The sequence below is a fragment of the Rhagoletis pomonella genome, unplaced genomic scaffold (assembly GCF_013731165.1).
Source record: "Rhagoletis pomonella isolate Grant_MI unplaced genomic scaffold, Rhpom_1.0 Rhpom_scaffold_00004, whole genome shotgun sequence".
Classification (NCBI taxonomy): domain Eukaryota; kingdom Metazoa; phylum Arthropoda; class Insecta; order Diptera; family Tephritidae; genus Rhagoletis; species Rhagoletis pomonella.
Window position 1 is genome coordinate 1,406,295 of NW_023458558.1, and position 16,863 is coordinate 1,423,157.

The 16,863-nt window shown below is 35.8% G+C and overlaps 1 protein-coding gene across 1 annotated transcript in view; it reads left to right on the forward strand.

Annotated features, from left to right (window-relative positions):
* The window catches only part of LOC118736787 (headcase protein), a 223,766-nt gene that overhangs the window by 81,575 nt on the left and 125,328 nt on the right, over positions 1-16,863 (forward strand). The window contains 1 exon segment of the mRNA XM_036466818.1: positions 16,170-16,266. Coding sequence (XP_036322711.1) covers positions 16,170-16,266 — 97 coding nt within the window.

Genomic DNA, 16,863 nt, shown 5'->3' on the forward strand with positions numbered 1-16,863 from the left:
GGTGGTTACTGGTTTTTAAATTTGCATAATTTTAGTTTGCCGGTCACAATTTTTTGGCATTTTTTGCCTGCTTCCAATCACGTAATCACAGCTGCATTGGGTATTACTGTATTTGCGTATGTGTTTTTAGTAGCAAATTTTGTGGCATTATGAATGGGTTTGATGGATCGACATCGACATCAGCGAGGACGTGACTTTGGCTCAGGCGAAATTATATAAACGTATGTCAAAGATAATTCCTTTTTCGGCACGATCGGATCGACAAAGAGCTGTGTCGGGGGTAGCAAGCGAAAATAATAGTAAAGCGAAATGATGTTGGTTTGCTGTTGATGCTGTTTTGGAATTATTGCCTAAGCGGCGGTACAACTATTAGGAATTTAAAAGTGTCTTACTTTTTAGTATACACAATATATTATGTACATATTAGTTTCAAAAATATCTACTACTGATTTTCGTTGTTGTTTTGACGTTTTTTTGCGATTTTACGGTCGTTGTGTTAGATACGAGTATGAACATACATACATACATACATACATACATATGTAGTACGTATAATATGACTTCCTTTGTGAATCAATTATGCATTCATAAAATCCTCAACCACTTTGAATTCGCTTTGACAAACCATTTCATAAAGAAGTAAAAAAAAAAACGTCACATTGCGGAACATCATTGCTGACATAGAAAAAAATAATAACAATAGATTCTGTATCATAGGAAATTTGAATAAAACGTGCTGAGCTGGCCCACGATAGGCAGAACTAGCTCGCTAAATTGCCAGCATGATCGGTAAGAAACGAAATATATGTATGTACAAGCTGAGCTTGGTTATTTTGGTAGCTCGTTCACTTTCGTACTCTGTTAAGATTTCGCTTTCAATTAGCCTGAAAATTCGCCACGCATACCTATGTACATACATATGCGCATACATTTTAAAAATGTATTTCAATAACTGGTGATGAATAAAAAGGAATAAAAAAAAACACGAAATAAAATTAGATGAACTGTAGTTAAAGGTAAAAAATTAATACATACAGTCAGTCAATAAAGTTTAGGTACAGCGAATTTTTTACTGGCAACTAATTTTTTCGCAAATTTTTTTTTTTATAAAAATATGGTTAATTCTACAACAAAAAACCCCAAAAATCAGAGTTCCAAACCTTGTGCAAAATTAATTGCACTTTTTATTTACACTGTTCAATAAAAAGTTTAGCAATTTTTTTGTTAAAGGTGTTGCTCGTTTTCTCCATATGAAATGATGTTCTATAATTTTTTATATGGAACAATGTGCGACACCTTCAACAAAAAAAAAAATTGCAAAAATCAATGGTAAATCCTAGCTTCCTCTTACTTGCACTTTATTATACTAAAATTGAATGGGCTAGAAAACTGCATTCTCAACTTTTTTCTACAGAGCGTAAATAAAAAATGCTATATTTGAATGACATTTTGCGAAATTTTATTTAATTTTGCACAAGGCTTTGAGCTCCGATTTTGGTTTTTTTTCTTTGTAGAATTTACCATACTTTTATAAAAAATTAGTGAAAAATAAAATATTTAAAAAATAGTTGCCCGTATTGTAAAAATTTCGCTGTACCTAAACTTTATTGACTGACTGTACATACATATAGAGTAAAATAAAAAAATAAAAATAAACAAAGAATAAATGTGGGTGGCCTGGCTATCAGGTTATCTGGCGAAAAATTATGTATATTTACATATCAAAATTAAAGAAATAGGGGAAAACAAAAAATTCGTCCGGCCCGCTCAAACCGCGGACCTATCGAATGGCAACCCACCGTTGCAGATGTATATATAGACTTTTCCGTCAACTGGTACGACTCTCCTAGTCTTTCTACTGGTTAGTGCTGATGTATAGCCGGACAATTCGTAGGAAACCTGCAAAAAATTCTAATAGAATACGAATTAAAGCTGAAAACAAACTAGTGGTATTCTGGTTCAGAAGTAATGGCTTTCCCTGCGGGGCATAGTACATACTTTTTCGTAGGCACGTACTGTATATGTATATACATATGTACCTAGTAAATATATCTGTCTGCTGAAAGTTCGAAACATGTGTTGCCCTGTGAGCTACAAAGCAATGGGTCATTGTTGTGATGCCAGCAATTGAGTTGGCCACTCAGTCATTCAGCTTGCGAACATGTCAGTCAGTTAGTTTGCACATAAATCACATTCATCAATGATATGGGACCATATGTATGTATGTATTCACTCACGAGTATGCGGGAGCTTTGCTTTGAATCGCCGTTCTTAGAAACACCGAAAACATTTCCTTAATTTATTCATAAATAATTTCATAACTCTATGCATGCATGTATGAATATACATATGTATGTCGGCGTTTAAAGTACAAAACCGCGTTTGTGAGATTGCATAAATTCTCTTCTAGAGGGTAAAAACACTAATATTTCAAAATGGTTATCTTTTTTTTTTATAAAGAAATCACATTTCTGGCTAGTATATTTCAGTACGAATGGATAAGGATTGACCCAAGCGCTTGTGTGAGCAAATCCAATTTTTGGCAGCAAATTTCAGATACGCGGTTTTGTACTTTAAACGACAATGTACTTGTGTATGTGTGCCTGTGAACTAATGCGAATTCTAAGTGCGTACACGCCCACATCAAAATTTGCTGACTGACTGTCGCTCAAATGTAGCATAGAAACCTAGCTAAAGTTGTTCGTATGTGCTTCCATGTACATATGTATATGTATGTACGTAAAAAAGTAGTCCTTGACGTAGTTCATTTCGCGGTTAGCCCCTGCAAGAACAGCCATTTGTCCAATTCGGTACCATATCGCTTCTTGGAACACAATCTCACAATGGATCGATTTCGCTTGTCTCGCTCATTTAATGATTTGTTCTTTTCCCAATTTCAAGCTGGCAAGAAACATGTGATTAGTTCAACGAGATTTAGACACAAAAAACAATAGAAATTAGTTATTATGCGAGGTATTTGCGTAATATATACACTTATTTAAAACATAAATCATGTATAAGCGAAAACAAACATTTCCCTCTCTACTTTCTCATTAACAATTCACAATAGAGCAGTTTTTCACATAACAACACTACTCTTCAGGTGGCGTGTGTTTGTGTTGTTGCTTTGCGTGTCACTCGGTTGCAAAGGAATAGACCTATTATAATGCCAGAAATTTCTTTCGGATTTCCTACAGGGATCGACTGACCTGGCCATTTTTACCGCTCGGAAGTATGAAGTATGTTTTTGAAATAGTTTTGTTTGGGCGCACATTATAAGCACAATTATGTGTTAGCATTTTTTTGCGTTTCTTTTAATCGACTTTCAAATATTTATCATCGCAGACAGAGTTATATATTGCCAAGTGTCAGCATGGCGTATGATTTATTTTTTAATTAAATTTTAATCAAGCGATGATTTGAATATAAATGTTTCTTAAGTTGGGGAAAATAAATTACTTAAAATGGTTTGAAAAAAAATAGTAACCTAACTATTGCCGTTGTCATTGCGGACATAATTCTAGATTTTATTCTCCGCAATTTCATCTGCGTGGACAATTAGCAGCTTTACAAAAATCCAATCGATGATTTTTGGTCTATAAAATTGTTTAATGTGAATGCATTTTAATTTAATGAAAATTTCTGAAGGTTAAGTTAGGTTGGTGGCCTTAGTGGTCGAGTGGTTAGAGTTGCGCACTACTACTCCGTTGGTATAGGATTCGATCCCTGATTCGAGCAACATCCAAAACAAAAAGTTTTTTTTTCTAATAGCGGTCGCCACTTGGCAGGCCACGCCGAACTTCGAGTGCATTTCTGCCATGAAAAAAAGCTTCTAATTACTTTGTGTGACAACATGAAGACTCGCGCCACAAATCGGAGGTGAAGCTCGCCCAAGCATTAGCAAATTTATGTACACCAAATGTTATTATTTTTTCATATTAGGCGAATTGAACAGTCCTAGTTAAGAGTTCGCCAAAGGCCTGCACAGACCCAATATAATGCCCAGTAGGGGTTTCTAAAACCAACTGCGTTAAGCGCAGATTTCTTTCAGTGCAAAAGTCTCATTAATTTGCCCAAATGAAATTGCTTGCAACCAATCCCCATAGTTGAACTGAATAAAAAAAGCCAAAGTTGAAGCCACCGTCAGCGATTAACTAACTGGGGTAGCCAGCTGCCATGTTCTGCTGATTTCTCCATTAATGCCTGAACCCGATTAACAGTCCCACACACGTACATTTGTACATGCACAGAGATATGTATGTGAAAATTGATATTTTTATTAGCCTAGGTGCCACACCACGCTTCATTACTTTAACATTTATTTTGGCGCAATTTAACTAATTTCTTTATGGCTGGTTTTTTACACCACTTTTCGTTTCTTTTACGATTTTACTTGCAATGTATGCATATTTTATGAGTTTATCTTATTACATACCACTATTTTATGTTTTATGGCGAACTGTTAATCTCTGATTTCGGCCAACTTGTGCAAATTCCATTTGCTGTTGTGGTCCACCCCTGCAACATGCCTACATACAACTACATATACATATGTACAAGCTTAACCATTCGCCTCCTGATAATTTTCACTTTCATTTTCGCTTCCAATTACCAAACCGCTAAACCGTAAATCAAATGCTACCATCTTTTACGTGCAACATCCACCCGAAAGCGACCGCCAGAAATTGCAACAGACCATTCATTGCTTTGCAGTCATCGAGTCAGTGGCAGCTGCAGCAACACCGCCTGCCACCTATGTACGTATGTATGTTGGTCGTGGGCTTTAATCGAAAGGAGTGGCCGACATATTTTGGTATTTCGCGCACTTTTATTTTTGCATCCAGGCGCAGTAAAGTGGAAAGTGCAAAGCTTTTGTTGCTACCAAATTTCTGTAACTTAAAATGCCGCGGTAATCTGCGGGCGTTGTTGTTGCAAACTGCCATACATACATACATACATACATACCGGTGTGTACTCGCCCACACAGTTTATTAACTCATTGCATTTTCCCTGCTGCTGTTAGGGCCAGTCTGTACCCTGCAGTAAATCGCGCTAGTTCGGAACTAGCGCAGAACTAGCTCATTAAGAGGCGGTACTGGTTCTCGATCTATTCCCACGCAATGCTTTCAACTGTCTCTTTTTACATGGTGATGTCCTACGAAGTGGAAATTGCCACTTCTACAGAACTTTGGAAAAAGTTCTGAACTGGTTCCATTTTCTACAGTTCTGGGACAGTAAGTTTTTTATAAGAAAAAATTTTAAAACTAGATTATTGGATATTTTTTCTTTTCTGAACTGTTTCCAGTTTGGACAGTAGTTTTTTATAAAAAAAAATATAGTTACTATTATTCGATTTTTTGATAATTTTTTAATTTTTTCTGTTCAAAGATCGGATTTTATTTAATTATTTTATTCTTTTATTTTATTTATATTAAATTTTACCATTTTCTCTTCAATTTTTAAGCGGCAACCAACAATTTAAATTTTTAAATCTGAAAATCACAACTACCTCCACCGCGTTTTGAACTCGCGACTAACGATGTTAGAGCCGGAGGTCTTCCCGCTGAGCTATTTTCGTATTGTACGAGACGTGAGAGTTTGTGCATTTACTTCTCAACAGAGCGTAACTAGCACTCCGAAAGTTTCAACTGTCTCTCTCTGCAGCCATTTTGCACTAGTTCAGAGATAGTTCTGAAATGTGTAGGGCGGAACTAGCGCTTTAACAAACTGTCTCTAAATTTTACTGCTGGGTAGTTTCTACTTGCATGCCAGGAGGCGCTTGAAATGAAAAATTGACGAAGGCGTAGTGATTATCGCTAACTGGTCTAAGCCAGCTACAGATCGTAAACATTTGTTTGGCAGTGGGCACAATGTGTTTGTATGTATATGACTTCTAAATATATTTTAAATTTTTATTAACTAATTTTATTTATCATCAAAGCAATATTTACAACATTTTTTACAATATTTTATTTTATATGATTTTCCATTTATTACATTACGTTTTCTCCACTTCGACTTCAGTTATTTGATAGCTTTATCGCGATTTTGGGGTAAATTGCCTAGTTTTGTTTGCACACTTTTTTGGCGTAGCCAGATAGTGAAATAAAGCCTCACCACAAATCGAAGAAGTAGGACCGAGCTTCTAGCAAAGAAAGCAAGTTTCAAAAGGAAAAGAAAGTTTAGAAATACTTTTCCACCGCGCGAAAAGTCCACATAATCGACTAATAAAATAATGCCAAAACGGTAGTCGCCATGTGTGGTAGTCAAACCCTAAACGAATTTTGCTCCACCTCATCACAATTTATTTTTAACGGTGGGCTAAAATTTCCATATTTTGGTCGCAAATAGTACATAAAATATTATATAAAAATTGACGCTTGTGAATGTTTGTGGCGTAAATTTAAAAAAAGATATAAAGCGATTTCAAATACATATACTTCGATCATCATCCAATTGGCACGGTCCGATTAACAGGCTGAATTGAAGGAAGCCTCGACTTTCCGAAAATCGTTATGCAGAATTATCTTCTCCAAAATTCTTTAAATTAAAAGCAGGCCTGCCTAAAATTTGCAGTACGAAAAAGTAGGAAATCACCTACTTCTGGAAGTAAGTGTGAGGCTTATTTAATTCACTGTTGCATATTTTTAGTGACTCTTGATTAAAAAATGTTCCATATAAATTTTCAGAACCTAAATAATTTCATCTTATTCATTCCTTTTTATTAGTCTGGCAACATTTATAGCCTATATACGAATATGTTGTTCGCTCGGCCACTTTGAGCTATTTATCTCAACCTCCTGAATTTATGTGAACTTTTGCGATTTCTTGCAGTTCCGACAAGATAAATGGTTTCGTTTTCATTTCGGCCAAAGTGTAGGGGCTTTATGCTGCCGCATTTCGCCTGTAAAATCGCGTGCGTCCTGCTATTTGCCGCAGCTAGCTCTCGTCGCAGCCACTTGGATATTTAGTTGCAGTAGCACGTGGGTGGTACACAGCTTGATTGGCTGCTCGCGTTAATTTGCACTTAAAATGTATAGCTTAAGATCTCCATCGGCCTATCAAGCGATGATGCAGTTCATTTGTGTGATACAAAAATATATGTTTTAGCTTTGCCTTCTGTTTACTAACTCATATTAGATGAGTGCCTCAGGCGAGTGAGTCGCTTATTCACAGAAACCGGTATGCTGGCTGAATGTTGCCCACAAATTGATAAATGAGTTTGAGATTGCAAAAAGCCAACGATCGAAATGAAAACCATTTCACAATGTAATCCGACACCCAAACCTACTGTGCCGAGCCGAGCCGAGCCGAGCCGAGCTATTTTCGCTGGCAGTCGGTGAGCAGAGTTCCCCGCACAGCTACTGATTTTCCATAACTGCCTTTTTTTTTAGGTACATAGTTGTTGTCTATCTATACACACTTTTTATGTCGATGCTTGCTGTTCGTTCTCCAAGTGCCTTAATTAATAGCCCCCCCATTTAATATTGTTGCAGCTTGCAAACTTTTGCGCTGCCTTAAATGGTTCCCCCCAATATTTATCGCAATTAAGCGATCTATTTAACTGATCTGCTCTCGAGTCTTGCGCCCCGGCTCCTCGCCGGTTGCTTGTCTTGTCTTGTCTAGCTCACTACTTGACTGCATACATGTTGTTGTTGGATTCATTTGCGGTTCGCGTTGATGTTGTGCTTTTGGTTTCGGTTTCGATCGCCATTAGTTAGTCGCAGCCAAGTGTGGCGCACACTCAATTTGTTCCCAATTTGTTTATTAATAGCGACATAAATGAATTAGAAAAAAAGTTACGACGAGTTTTGCCTTTGGTTTGTTTTTTCAGCATTGCACAACTAATTTGTAATTTTTCATTGTTTACTCATCGGCGCTTAACCTTTTTGTTTGTTTAGTGATATTCATCGCGTCTTAAAGTTCGATCGTATTGAATATTTTTTACAAGTTTCCATCGATTATTTCTCCCATTCATTTGCCGGCAATGCTTTACTTAAATGAATAATTACTAATTAGTTTTGTGTATTCGTATTTAATTCGTGTCTGCGGTGGCGCCACGCTGTTGGTGGCATTTTAGCAACTCATGCTCGCTCACTCAATAATGCAACATGATTACTGCCATCTGCACATACATATGTACATACGTGAGCACAGGTAGACAATTTCACACAAACATGCACCAATATGCTTCCCCTCACCGCCATCCTAGCCGATCGACTTCCTTCGGAGCGTCGCTGATTTATTTTTTGCACCGACTCGCCACGTTGGAGGTTATTGCACCGCTGTTGCATGCATCACCACAGAGCACATTGCTCCGTTAGCTTTATTTTTACTACATACATACATACATATGTTGTCGTTTGGCAGCTTAAATACACCTTAATTACCTAATGTAGTCGTATTTATTAGACGCTTGTTAATTAGCGCTCAGCGCAGCAACATTTTACTCCAGTTTTTATTGCCGTTGCTGCCGACATTTTTTTGTTTGCTCCCGAAAGTTCGCGCACTTCATTTTACCAAAGTTGAACTTCGTGCTTGTGTAGCAGCAGCCAGAGCAGTGGTGCTAAAAGGTTGCTATATTCTATATTTATTGTTTTATTAGTTTGCCACAATCCAGACAGTTGTTGTTGCATGTGTGTGTGTGCGAAGCAAATGGTGTTGCCATCAGCTCGCCGCCTCCCCTGCGATTTTTGGTGCGCTATTTCGCTGCTGCAATGCTTGTTGATGTTGTTGTTTTTTTTGGCACCATAAATGCTTGTTGCAGCAAGTGCTTGAGGCGGCGCTATCGCATCACGCTTTTGCTACAATTAAGTTGCCACTTGTGCTCCACTTCTGCGGCCACGGTTCGTGTGCCCAGTTGACATTCACGTTTTATGCAAAAATTTTCATTCATTCACCATTCAGCAATTCAGCCACTCCATTTTCGTGGCAATTGTCACGTTTTGCGCAAAGCGTTGTATGCATTTGCATTTGATTTGTTTTATTTGCATCGTTTGAATCTTCGATCTGCTTCGATTCGATTTGGTTTGAATTTCAATTTGAGTTCTTCGTCTATTGGCAATTGCGCCAGTGAGTGAGTGCACGTTCTCGCCAAATGCCACAGCTGTCAGATGTGCCACTAAGTATGAGCTATTAAGTCATGAAGTTGGGAGCGGCATTGAAGGAGGAAAGGATAGTTAGGTACGCAGGGGATGCAGAAAGAGAGAATGTCATAATTATCTCGACTGGTTATTTAACTTACATAGCTGTTCAATCTGGCCATTAACATACATACATACCTATACACATTAGGGTGGCCCAAAAATTTTCTTCCTCCAGCCTCCCAGATCTAAAGAATATCAAAAATAAGGAGACTTGTATTTTGTTACTTTGAAATCGATTAATATTTATCCGTGCCGCCGTAGCATTGAAGATTCCCATGTATTTTACATGGGGAAAAAACATTTTTTCGTAAAATTTTGTTATATACAAAAATTTGTTATTTTATGTTTTCATAACCACATCACGCACGAACAGCTCAATGGATTTGTTTAATTATTTTTTTTTTGCATTCTACTCAATGTTTTCTATACAATTTTTTTGAAAACATTGTTGCCAGATATTTGAAAATTTAAAATTGTGTAGAGATCAATAAAAAATTTAAATTTCTTCAAAACTAAAAGAATTTGAAGATATTTAAAAATATTTTTTTACGAGGTTGCCACCCTTTAAAAAAAAATAGAACAATGATTATTTAAAAGTTAAGCTGATTTAATACCACAATATGGGTATCACACGAAAAGTGTACGCATAAGCTTTGGACTAACATGTTTTTAATTAGGGTTGCCACCCATCTGTGTAAGTTAAGTGAAATGATGCAATATGCTTTTTCGAACATTCGATAGTTTGAAATGGTCGCGAGGATATATCGCACTCATTTTAATTTTTTAGATAGGTGCCAACTCTATGCAGAAATATGTAGGAGTTAAAGCTTTACTTTAACACCTTTTGTTTGAAGCTCATATTTTACTTAACCGCATGTACACTTGTGCTCATATAATTAAGTTATCCAGTAGTAAATTTGCAATAATCGAAATAACATAGCAACTCTTGACATAACGGTTTATATTTTTTTCATAAAGTAACTGCGTAGTGTGTCAAAAAATACGGAGAGGAATAAGTTCTATTTTTCATCTCTATTTATGGTAAAAGTGCATTTGTTTCACCGAAAGTTAAAACGTAAGTGCTCACATAATTAAGTCATCTTACTTAATTGCCATAAATTTGCTAAAATATCAAACCTCCACTGATTTATTTTCGTATTTCGTGTTATATCCTTAGCAATCGATTTAAAAATTTCTAAAATGGGTAAGAACAGGAGCTCTAATCCTTCCGAAAGGAAGATCATATGGGAGTGCTTCCAAAAATGTAAGACAGTAGCGAAAGTAACACAGGTATTGGGTTTTTCCAGAGGAAAGGTTGTCAATGCTATTCAACACTACCAAAAAAATGGAATTTTCCATAATCTACCGCGCAATAAGCCTAGGAAGACAACTGCTTTTGACGATAGAAAATTGGTCAGATTGAGTAAGGCAGACCCTTTTTTAACCTCCAGGGAAATTAGGGCCCAATTAGAATGCAATTATGGTATACAAATATCGGCACAAACCGTACGTCGACGACTGCAGGAAAATTGTTTGAATGGCCGGATCGCCAGACGTAAGCCCAATGTTTCAAAAAAAAATATTTTAAGAAGATTGTCCTTTGCCAAACAACATTTGAACAAAGGCTTAGATTATTGGTAACTAATTGTTTGGAGCGATGAGTCTAAATTTAATGTGTTCGGCAATGACGGAAGACCTTATGTAAGACGTCCGCCATTGCAAGAATTAAACCCCAAGTACACAAAAAAAACAGTAAAACCTGGTGGCTCGTCAGTAATGGTTTGGGGATGTTTTACGTCGTCAGGTGTCGGTCCGATTGTCCAAATCCAAGGCAAGATGACGGGTGTTATGTATAAGGAAATTCTAGAAAAACATCTAGTTGGGGATTACGCTGACGACTTGCCACTTGCTTGGATATATCAGCAAGATAACGACCCCAAGCACTGCTCTCGGGTCGTTAAGGACTGGATTAATGCAAATCACATTACATGTCTTGAATGGCCGGCGCAAAGCCCAGACTTAAACCCCATAGAAAACCTATGGGGTATTATAAAGAGAGCAGTTGCAGCGCGAAAACCTACAAACAAGGCTTCTTTATGGGAGATTATTAAGGACGAGTGGAGTAAAATCACTCCGCAGCAATGTGAGTCTTTAGTCCGCTCCATGCATAGGAGATGCGATGAAGTGATTCGTCAAAAAGGATTCCCAACGAAGTACTGACTGGCATTTATTGAAAAGACGATAACTTGGCTTTAATATGCATTACTTTGGCGGTGACTTAATTATATGAGCACGAATCATATGGTCAAATATAATATTAAAATTAACTAAAATTAATTCAATACTTTTAAACATTAAAAATGTAAACAAACTTTGAACATGAAATCCGCAGTTTTGATTCTATATGTTTTTTTGTTCATTTTCAATAATAAAACCACTTTTTTTAGATATATATTTTTTGCTGTATGGTGTAACTTAATTATATGAGCACAAGTGTATGATGATTAAAAAAAATTTATTATAGGTAAATTGAAAACCCCGTCCATAAATTAAAGAATTAAAGTATGCATTTTCAAAAACCTTTGCTGGGAACGCATAACCTTCCATTTGATACCCATGTCGTGGTATTTTTTTAGAAAGGCGGCAACCCCGTAAAAAAAATGTTTTTAAGTATGTTCAAACGCTTTCAGTTTTAAAGAAGAGACTTAATTATTTTATTGAGCCTTTAAATAATTTAAAATTTTCAAATATCTGGCAACCCTATTTTTCAAAATTGTTTACCACAAACCCACAAAAAAGAACTACCCACATCCATTGTGCTGTTCGTGCGCGTTGTGATTATGAAAACATAAAATAACAAATTTTTGTATATAACAGATAGGATTATCAGTTATTAAAACACAAAACGAAACTTCTTACTTCAAATTTGGTTAAAGAATGCCCTACCTCAGCTGGCGATATATTGAATCTACAAAAAGATTTGATATTAATTTTGATTCTGTTTATGCAGTATTCAACAACAATAAAAAAAAAATCGTATTTTCAACGCTGTTCAGCTCATTTTTGGTTGGAGTAATAAATTTGACCATATGTAATTTAAAATTAGATTGGATAATAAGAATAGCTGCGTATACAATTGTATGTGTGTGTTTATTTGCCAAACAAATATTTACTTCTCGATTAAGGCATGTCTTATTACTTAGTTCAAATATCTTCGCAAATTGTAGCAAAGTTTGTTTTTCCCACCTTCATACAAATTCTTCAGACTATGAGAAATTTTGTTCACTACAGAGGCATACCTCCTTACATACCTGCATACGTAGTATGTGTATATGTACGTACATACGTAATTCTGTGCGTATGAGTGTTTGTTTCTATGTAGGTCCAGCCAACTATAACCCGTTCATCATCAGTTAACCACATTCGTTTGTGTGGGTTTTCGCTGGTCACTGGCGCTTTTGGCAGCTTTACTGGTTTCTTAATTGTCGCCGCTTGCGAGATTTGAAGGTCAAAGTCAACAGGTGGAACTGTTGGCCATAAATTCGCGCTTACAAACAACACACAACACATACATCCATAATTTTGTTTTGCTGTTTGGCCTACTGCCCCACCGCTAAATAGAATATATCCATTTAATTTTTACTCTATTTATAACTTATTTACTCAGTTTGTCGTAGTTTTTTTTTTGTATGGTTTTAACTTTAGCGACGCCTGATGTCCACCGACTTATGTACTTCCTGATGATCAGATCAGATATTTGCTGAACATAAAAAAAAAAATCAAAACCAAATTTGTTGCAAAAAAGTTAAAAATTTCATATAATTTTATGCTTTCAACTATATATTTCTAAGCGAGGCTGTATGTGTACGTACTTATACACTGAGGGAATAATGTCGGCCTAAAAATAAGAACAACCTAACTCCATTTAATTATATAGAATCTAAATATTTCATTATTGAAATGAGAATTTCGTACTCAAATCAAATATGATGCTTTTTTATTATGAGTACGAGTATTTTATTTTAAGAAACATTGTAAAGAAAAAGGTTGGGTTAGTTATCACAACCTTTCATACTTCGACTTAGAATCTTAGATGTCTGTTCATGAACAATATTTTCACAAAAAGACGCGCGAACAAATGATTGATTGTATACCTAACTTAATTTTTTAAGTTTGCATTATCTTAGTTCCAGTATTTGGTACTCTCTATTTTAGCATTTTCAATCTTAGTCCGATTTTAAGTACGGAAATGCTAAGATCGAGTACGAAACACTTGTTTCCTTTTCTGAGTGTAAGGTGGTTTAGTACAGCAAATATTGCTTCGGCTTTCGCTGGAAAGTAAATATTTAAAAAGTTCGGCACATAATATCAAAAATTTAAAGTTTTGAGTTAGTATATTTTTGGAGAAATTACGTGACATTTAAGAATGGCACCATTCATTAGCAGCACTAGACGCCATTTACTACATATTTACATCGTTGTAGTGGCTATTTTAACCGACTTTAAAAGGGAGGAGTTTATCAATTAGTCGTGCATAAGTATTTGTTATGTTTATATCGTGTGTTCGTGCATAACTTCAATTATATATATATTTTTTTGTTTTGCTGTTTTTTGTTGTTGTTTTGCCCTGTCTTTAAGCTTCTTTATTTTTTTTTTCATTTATATTTTCTACGTACAGTCTTACACCACAATGTGTTCGCTTGTTTCGGTACGTTTTGGTTACTTTTCAGCTATTTTATTTCTTGAATGTCGAAAAAGGCGGCAAGTGTTTCGAAAATGGCCAGCGGTAAAGAAATACACAAGACTACATTATTATAAGCACCTATTTGATGATCTCGGCTTGATTCCGACGTTTTTTGCGACCGACAATGACGGTATCAGCCAGCATTGAAAGCGAAACTTCACTCACTAGAATGATGACGGAATCGTTAACAGATTTATCTTATTTCATTTGTTTGCAATTTGAGCGCGCTCTTGATTCTCATTAGTGTTTAGTGAAATATTTAGTTAAGTCGTTTCATAAATTTTGTTAACATTGGCGAGAGCCAGCCAGCCAGCACATGCCACTGACGTTCGCTGGTGCGCGTTACATTCAAAATAAATCTGTGCGAGTGACAGTTGGAGGAGCGGAGCGTATGTATGCATGAATAAATGTATATTCAATGCCAAGGTTAAACGCTATTTAATTAAAATTTTTATTTAATTTTTGTCTCTTTTTGACAGCGTGCTTCTTAGAGCGCGGTTACCCACGAACGTGTACGTAGCGTAGCGTAGAAGTACGTAGAAAGATATCAAGTATGCTGTTGATAGAAAGAGAGAGAAGCAACGTCTACGCCACGGTCATGCGGTGGTGAGTTTTTGTTAACACGCAGATGCCATAAGATAGATCGTGTCAGCTGACACGTTCTCCGTTTTTACGTTCGTGGGTAACTGCGCTTTTAGCTAAGTACTCTTTATTGCCTTGTTTGTTTAACTTTTTCTTTTTCTTTTCCGTTTTCGTTCTCACCATGAACTGATAACTAAATTTGTTTGGAAATTACTCAACACCTCAGCGGGTAGCGCGCTTCTCACACGCTTAATTGCTTTTTTTTTTGTTTTTTTTCGTGTTTTAATTCCAACCATAGCTCTTTACGCTTACTTTTATCTGACGTTCTGTTGTGTCATGCTCTTTTGAACACATTATTCAATGAGTTAGTGTTTTTTCGTTCATCAGAATATTTAAGCTTTTAATTTCTTTTAGTTGATTTTCCTGTTTACCAAAATTGTTGCACATTTTTTTTTTATTGTTTACATTGTGCTGGCACTGTATGTCTGTTTGTGCATACGTGTGAATACATTAGGTTGTCCCAGAACATAATGAGAGAATTCGTATGATCCATATAAATGGAGGGCATAGCAGTTGATTACGTTCCACTACTATGCACCTTCTTAGCTTTATATGTTCTTTGGAGTACCTCTTAAATTTTACTTTTAGTTAAGAAGTTATGCGAAAAAACGTCAAACATGAGCATTAGGCGAGGCTTAATGGTAGTAATAATTTGTTTTTAGTTTTTAAAAATATTGAAGTACTTAAACTTCGGAGGAAATTTCTAATTTTTAAGCTGTTTTAAAGCTGTTCAGTTTCCGCGAGTTCCGTTAAATTGACTAAAGCTTCACTGCTGTGAGGAATTAATCTGCGGGCTCCCCATTGTATTGATGTTAGCCAGAAGCATTGCATATCGAATTAAAAAATATATAAAAATCTAGGGCACCCTAATGAACATATTGTTTATACATATGTTTTCGCGATGATGGTCTGGGCGTTTTCTACAGTGAGTTTGTTGTTCTTCTTCCATTTTAAATTCATACATCCGTATAAATTTTGCTTTTATAATTTTGATTTACGGCTGGAATCGAGGCAACTTCCTCGCGCGTTATCTGAGGAAGTGGTTTAGTTGTTTTTATTGGTATTCCATATGTAAATATATATATGGATATTTATAGATTTGCCATTCATACAGTTATCATTCACATCTCGTTGGGCGAATTCAAAAGCAAAGGGGAGTTGTAGAAGAATTCCTTAACTTCAAATCGACCAGATCGACGATGAAATTTACTATAAGCACGAATGTTAAACAAAAAACAACAAAACAAATTACAATTGGCTATATTATGATCGCATTTTTTTATATATTTTTTATGTTTTTATAAGAGTGGCAATTAAACACGTGGAGCCTGCCGTTGCTGGTCAGCTGGCTTTTTTTTCGGCGCGCTGCCAGTTTATTTCAATCGGGCTACACTAAATTTAGATTTGGTTATTAAAGAATTCTTTTTGAACTTATTCATTTTGTTTTTATGGTTTTGTTTACTTTTATTGCTGTGCTTCAAGTGGGTATTAAGTAATTCAAGTTCACGTAGTATGTGTATATCTACATACATATTTATGTATATTTTTTGTTTATTTGTTTCTTCCCTCAACTCGATATCTTACGATTTTCGTACATTTATTAAAACTCATTGCGCATTTGCCTTTTATCTTTGCAGCTTAACATCGGGCTGTAATGGCATCTTTTCACGTCGTTTGGATTTTTCGTCGTTCAATTTGTTGCCGAAGACACGCTTAAATTCCTATCAAGTCAAGGTAAGTTAGAAGATAAATGTTGATTCTATTCATGAGCCGGATGAGAATTATAGAAATTATGGAACTGAAGAAAAAATCCAGTAGTTGGAAGGCTCAGAGGCTAGAGAAATATTGCTCATAATCTAAGTATTTTTAAACCTGGATGATTGTATGTTATAGAACTCCGCTTGCCTTTTGTGGCCTTAAAGAATTTACTGACAAAGGCATGTAAGTTTTGAGCACTCAGCAATCGCTTACTTATGTACTTGCATACTTATGTACACTCATATGAATGTATGTTATGTACATATGTATGCATATAGACTCATGTAAACAAAAGATCGCAAAATATCTACTGAAATCTGTCACAAATGACACCGACACCCGCGAACAAAACAAAGAACAGTTGGAGTTCCAAGAAAATCTGTGTGTACTCGTATTATGTATATATTTACATGTGTACATGTATCTCTGTGCATCTACGTTTAATTGTTGTTTGATATGTAGTATGGTGTGGATTGTTTTTAAATATTTGTGCTCCATTAAATTGGAGCATTCAGCATCATTAATATCCAATAGCGATTCCTTTGAAGTCGTTGTTTGTTCATTCATACATTT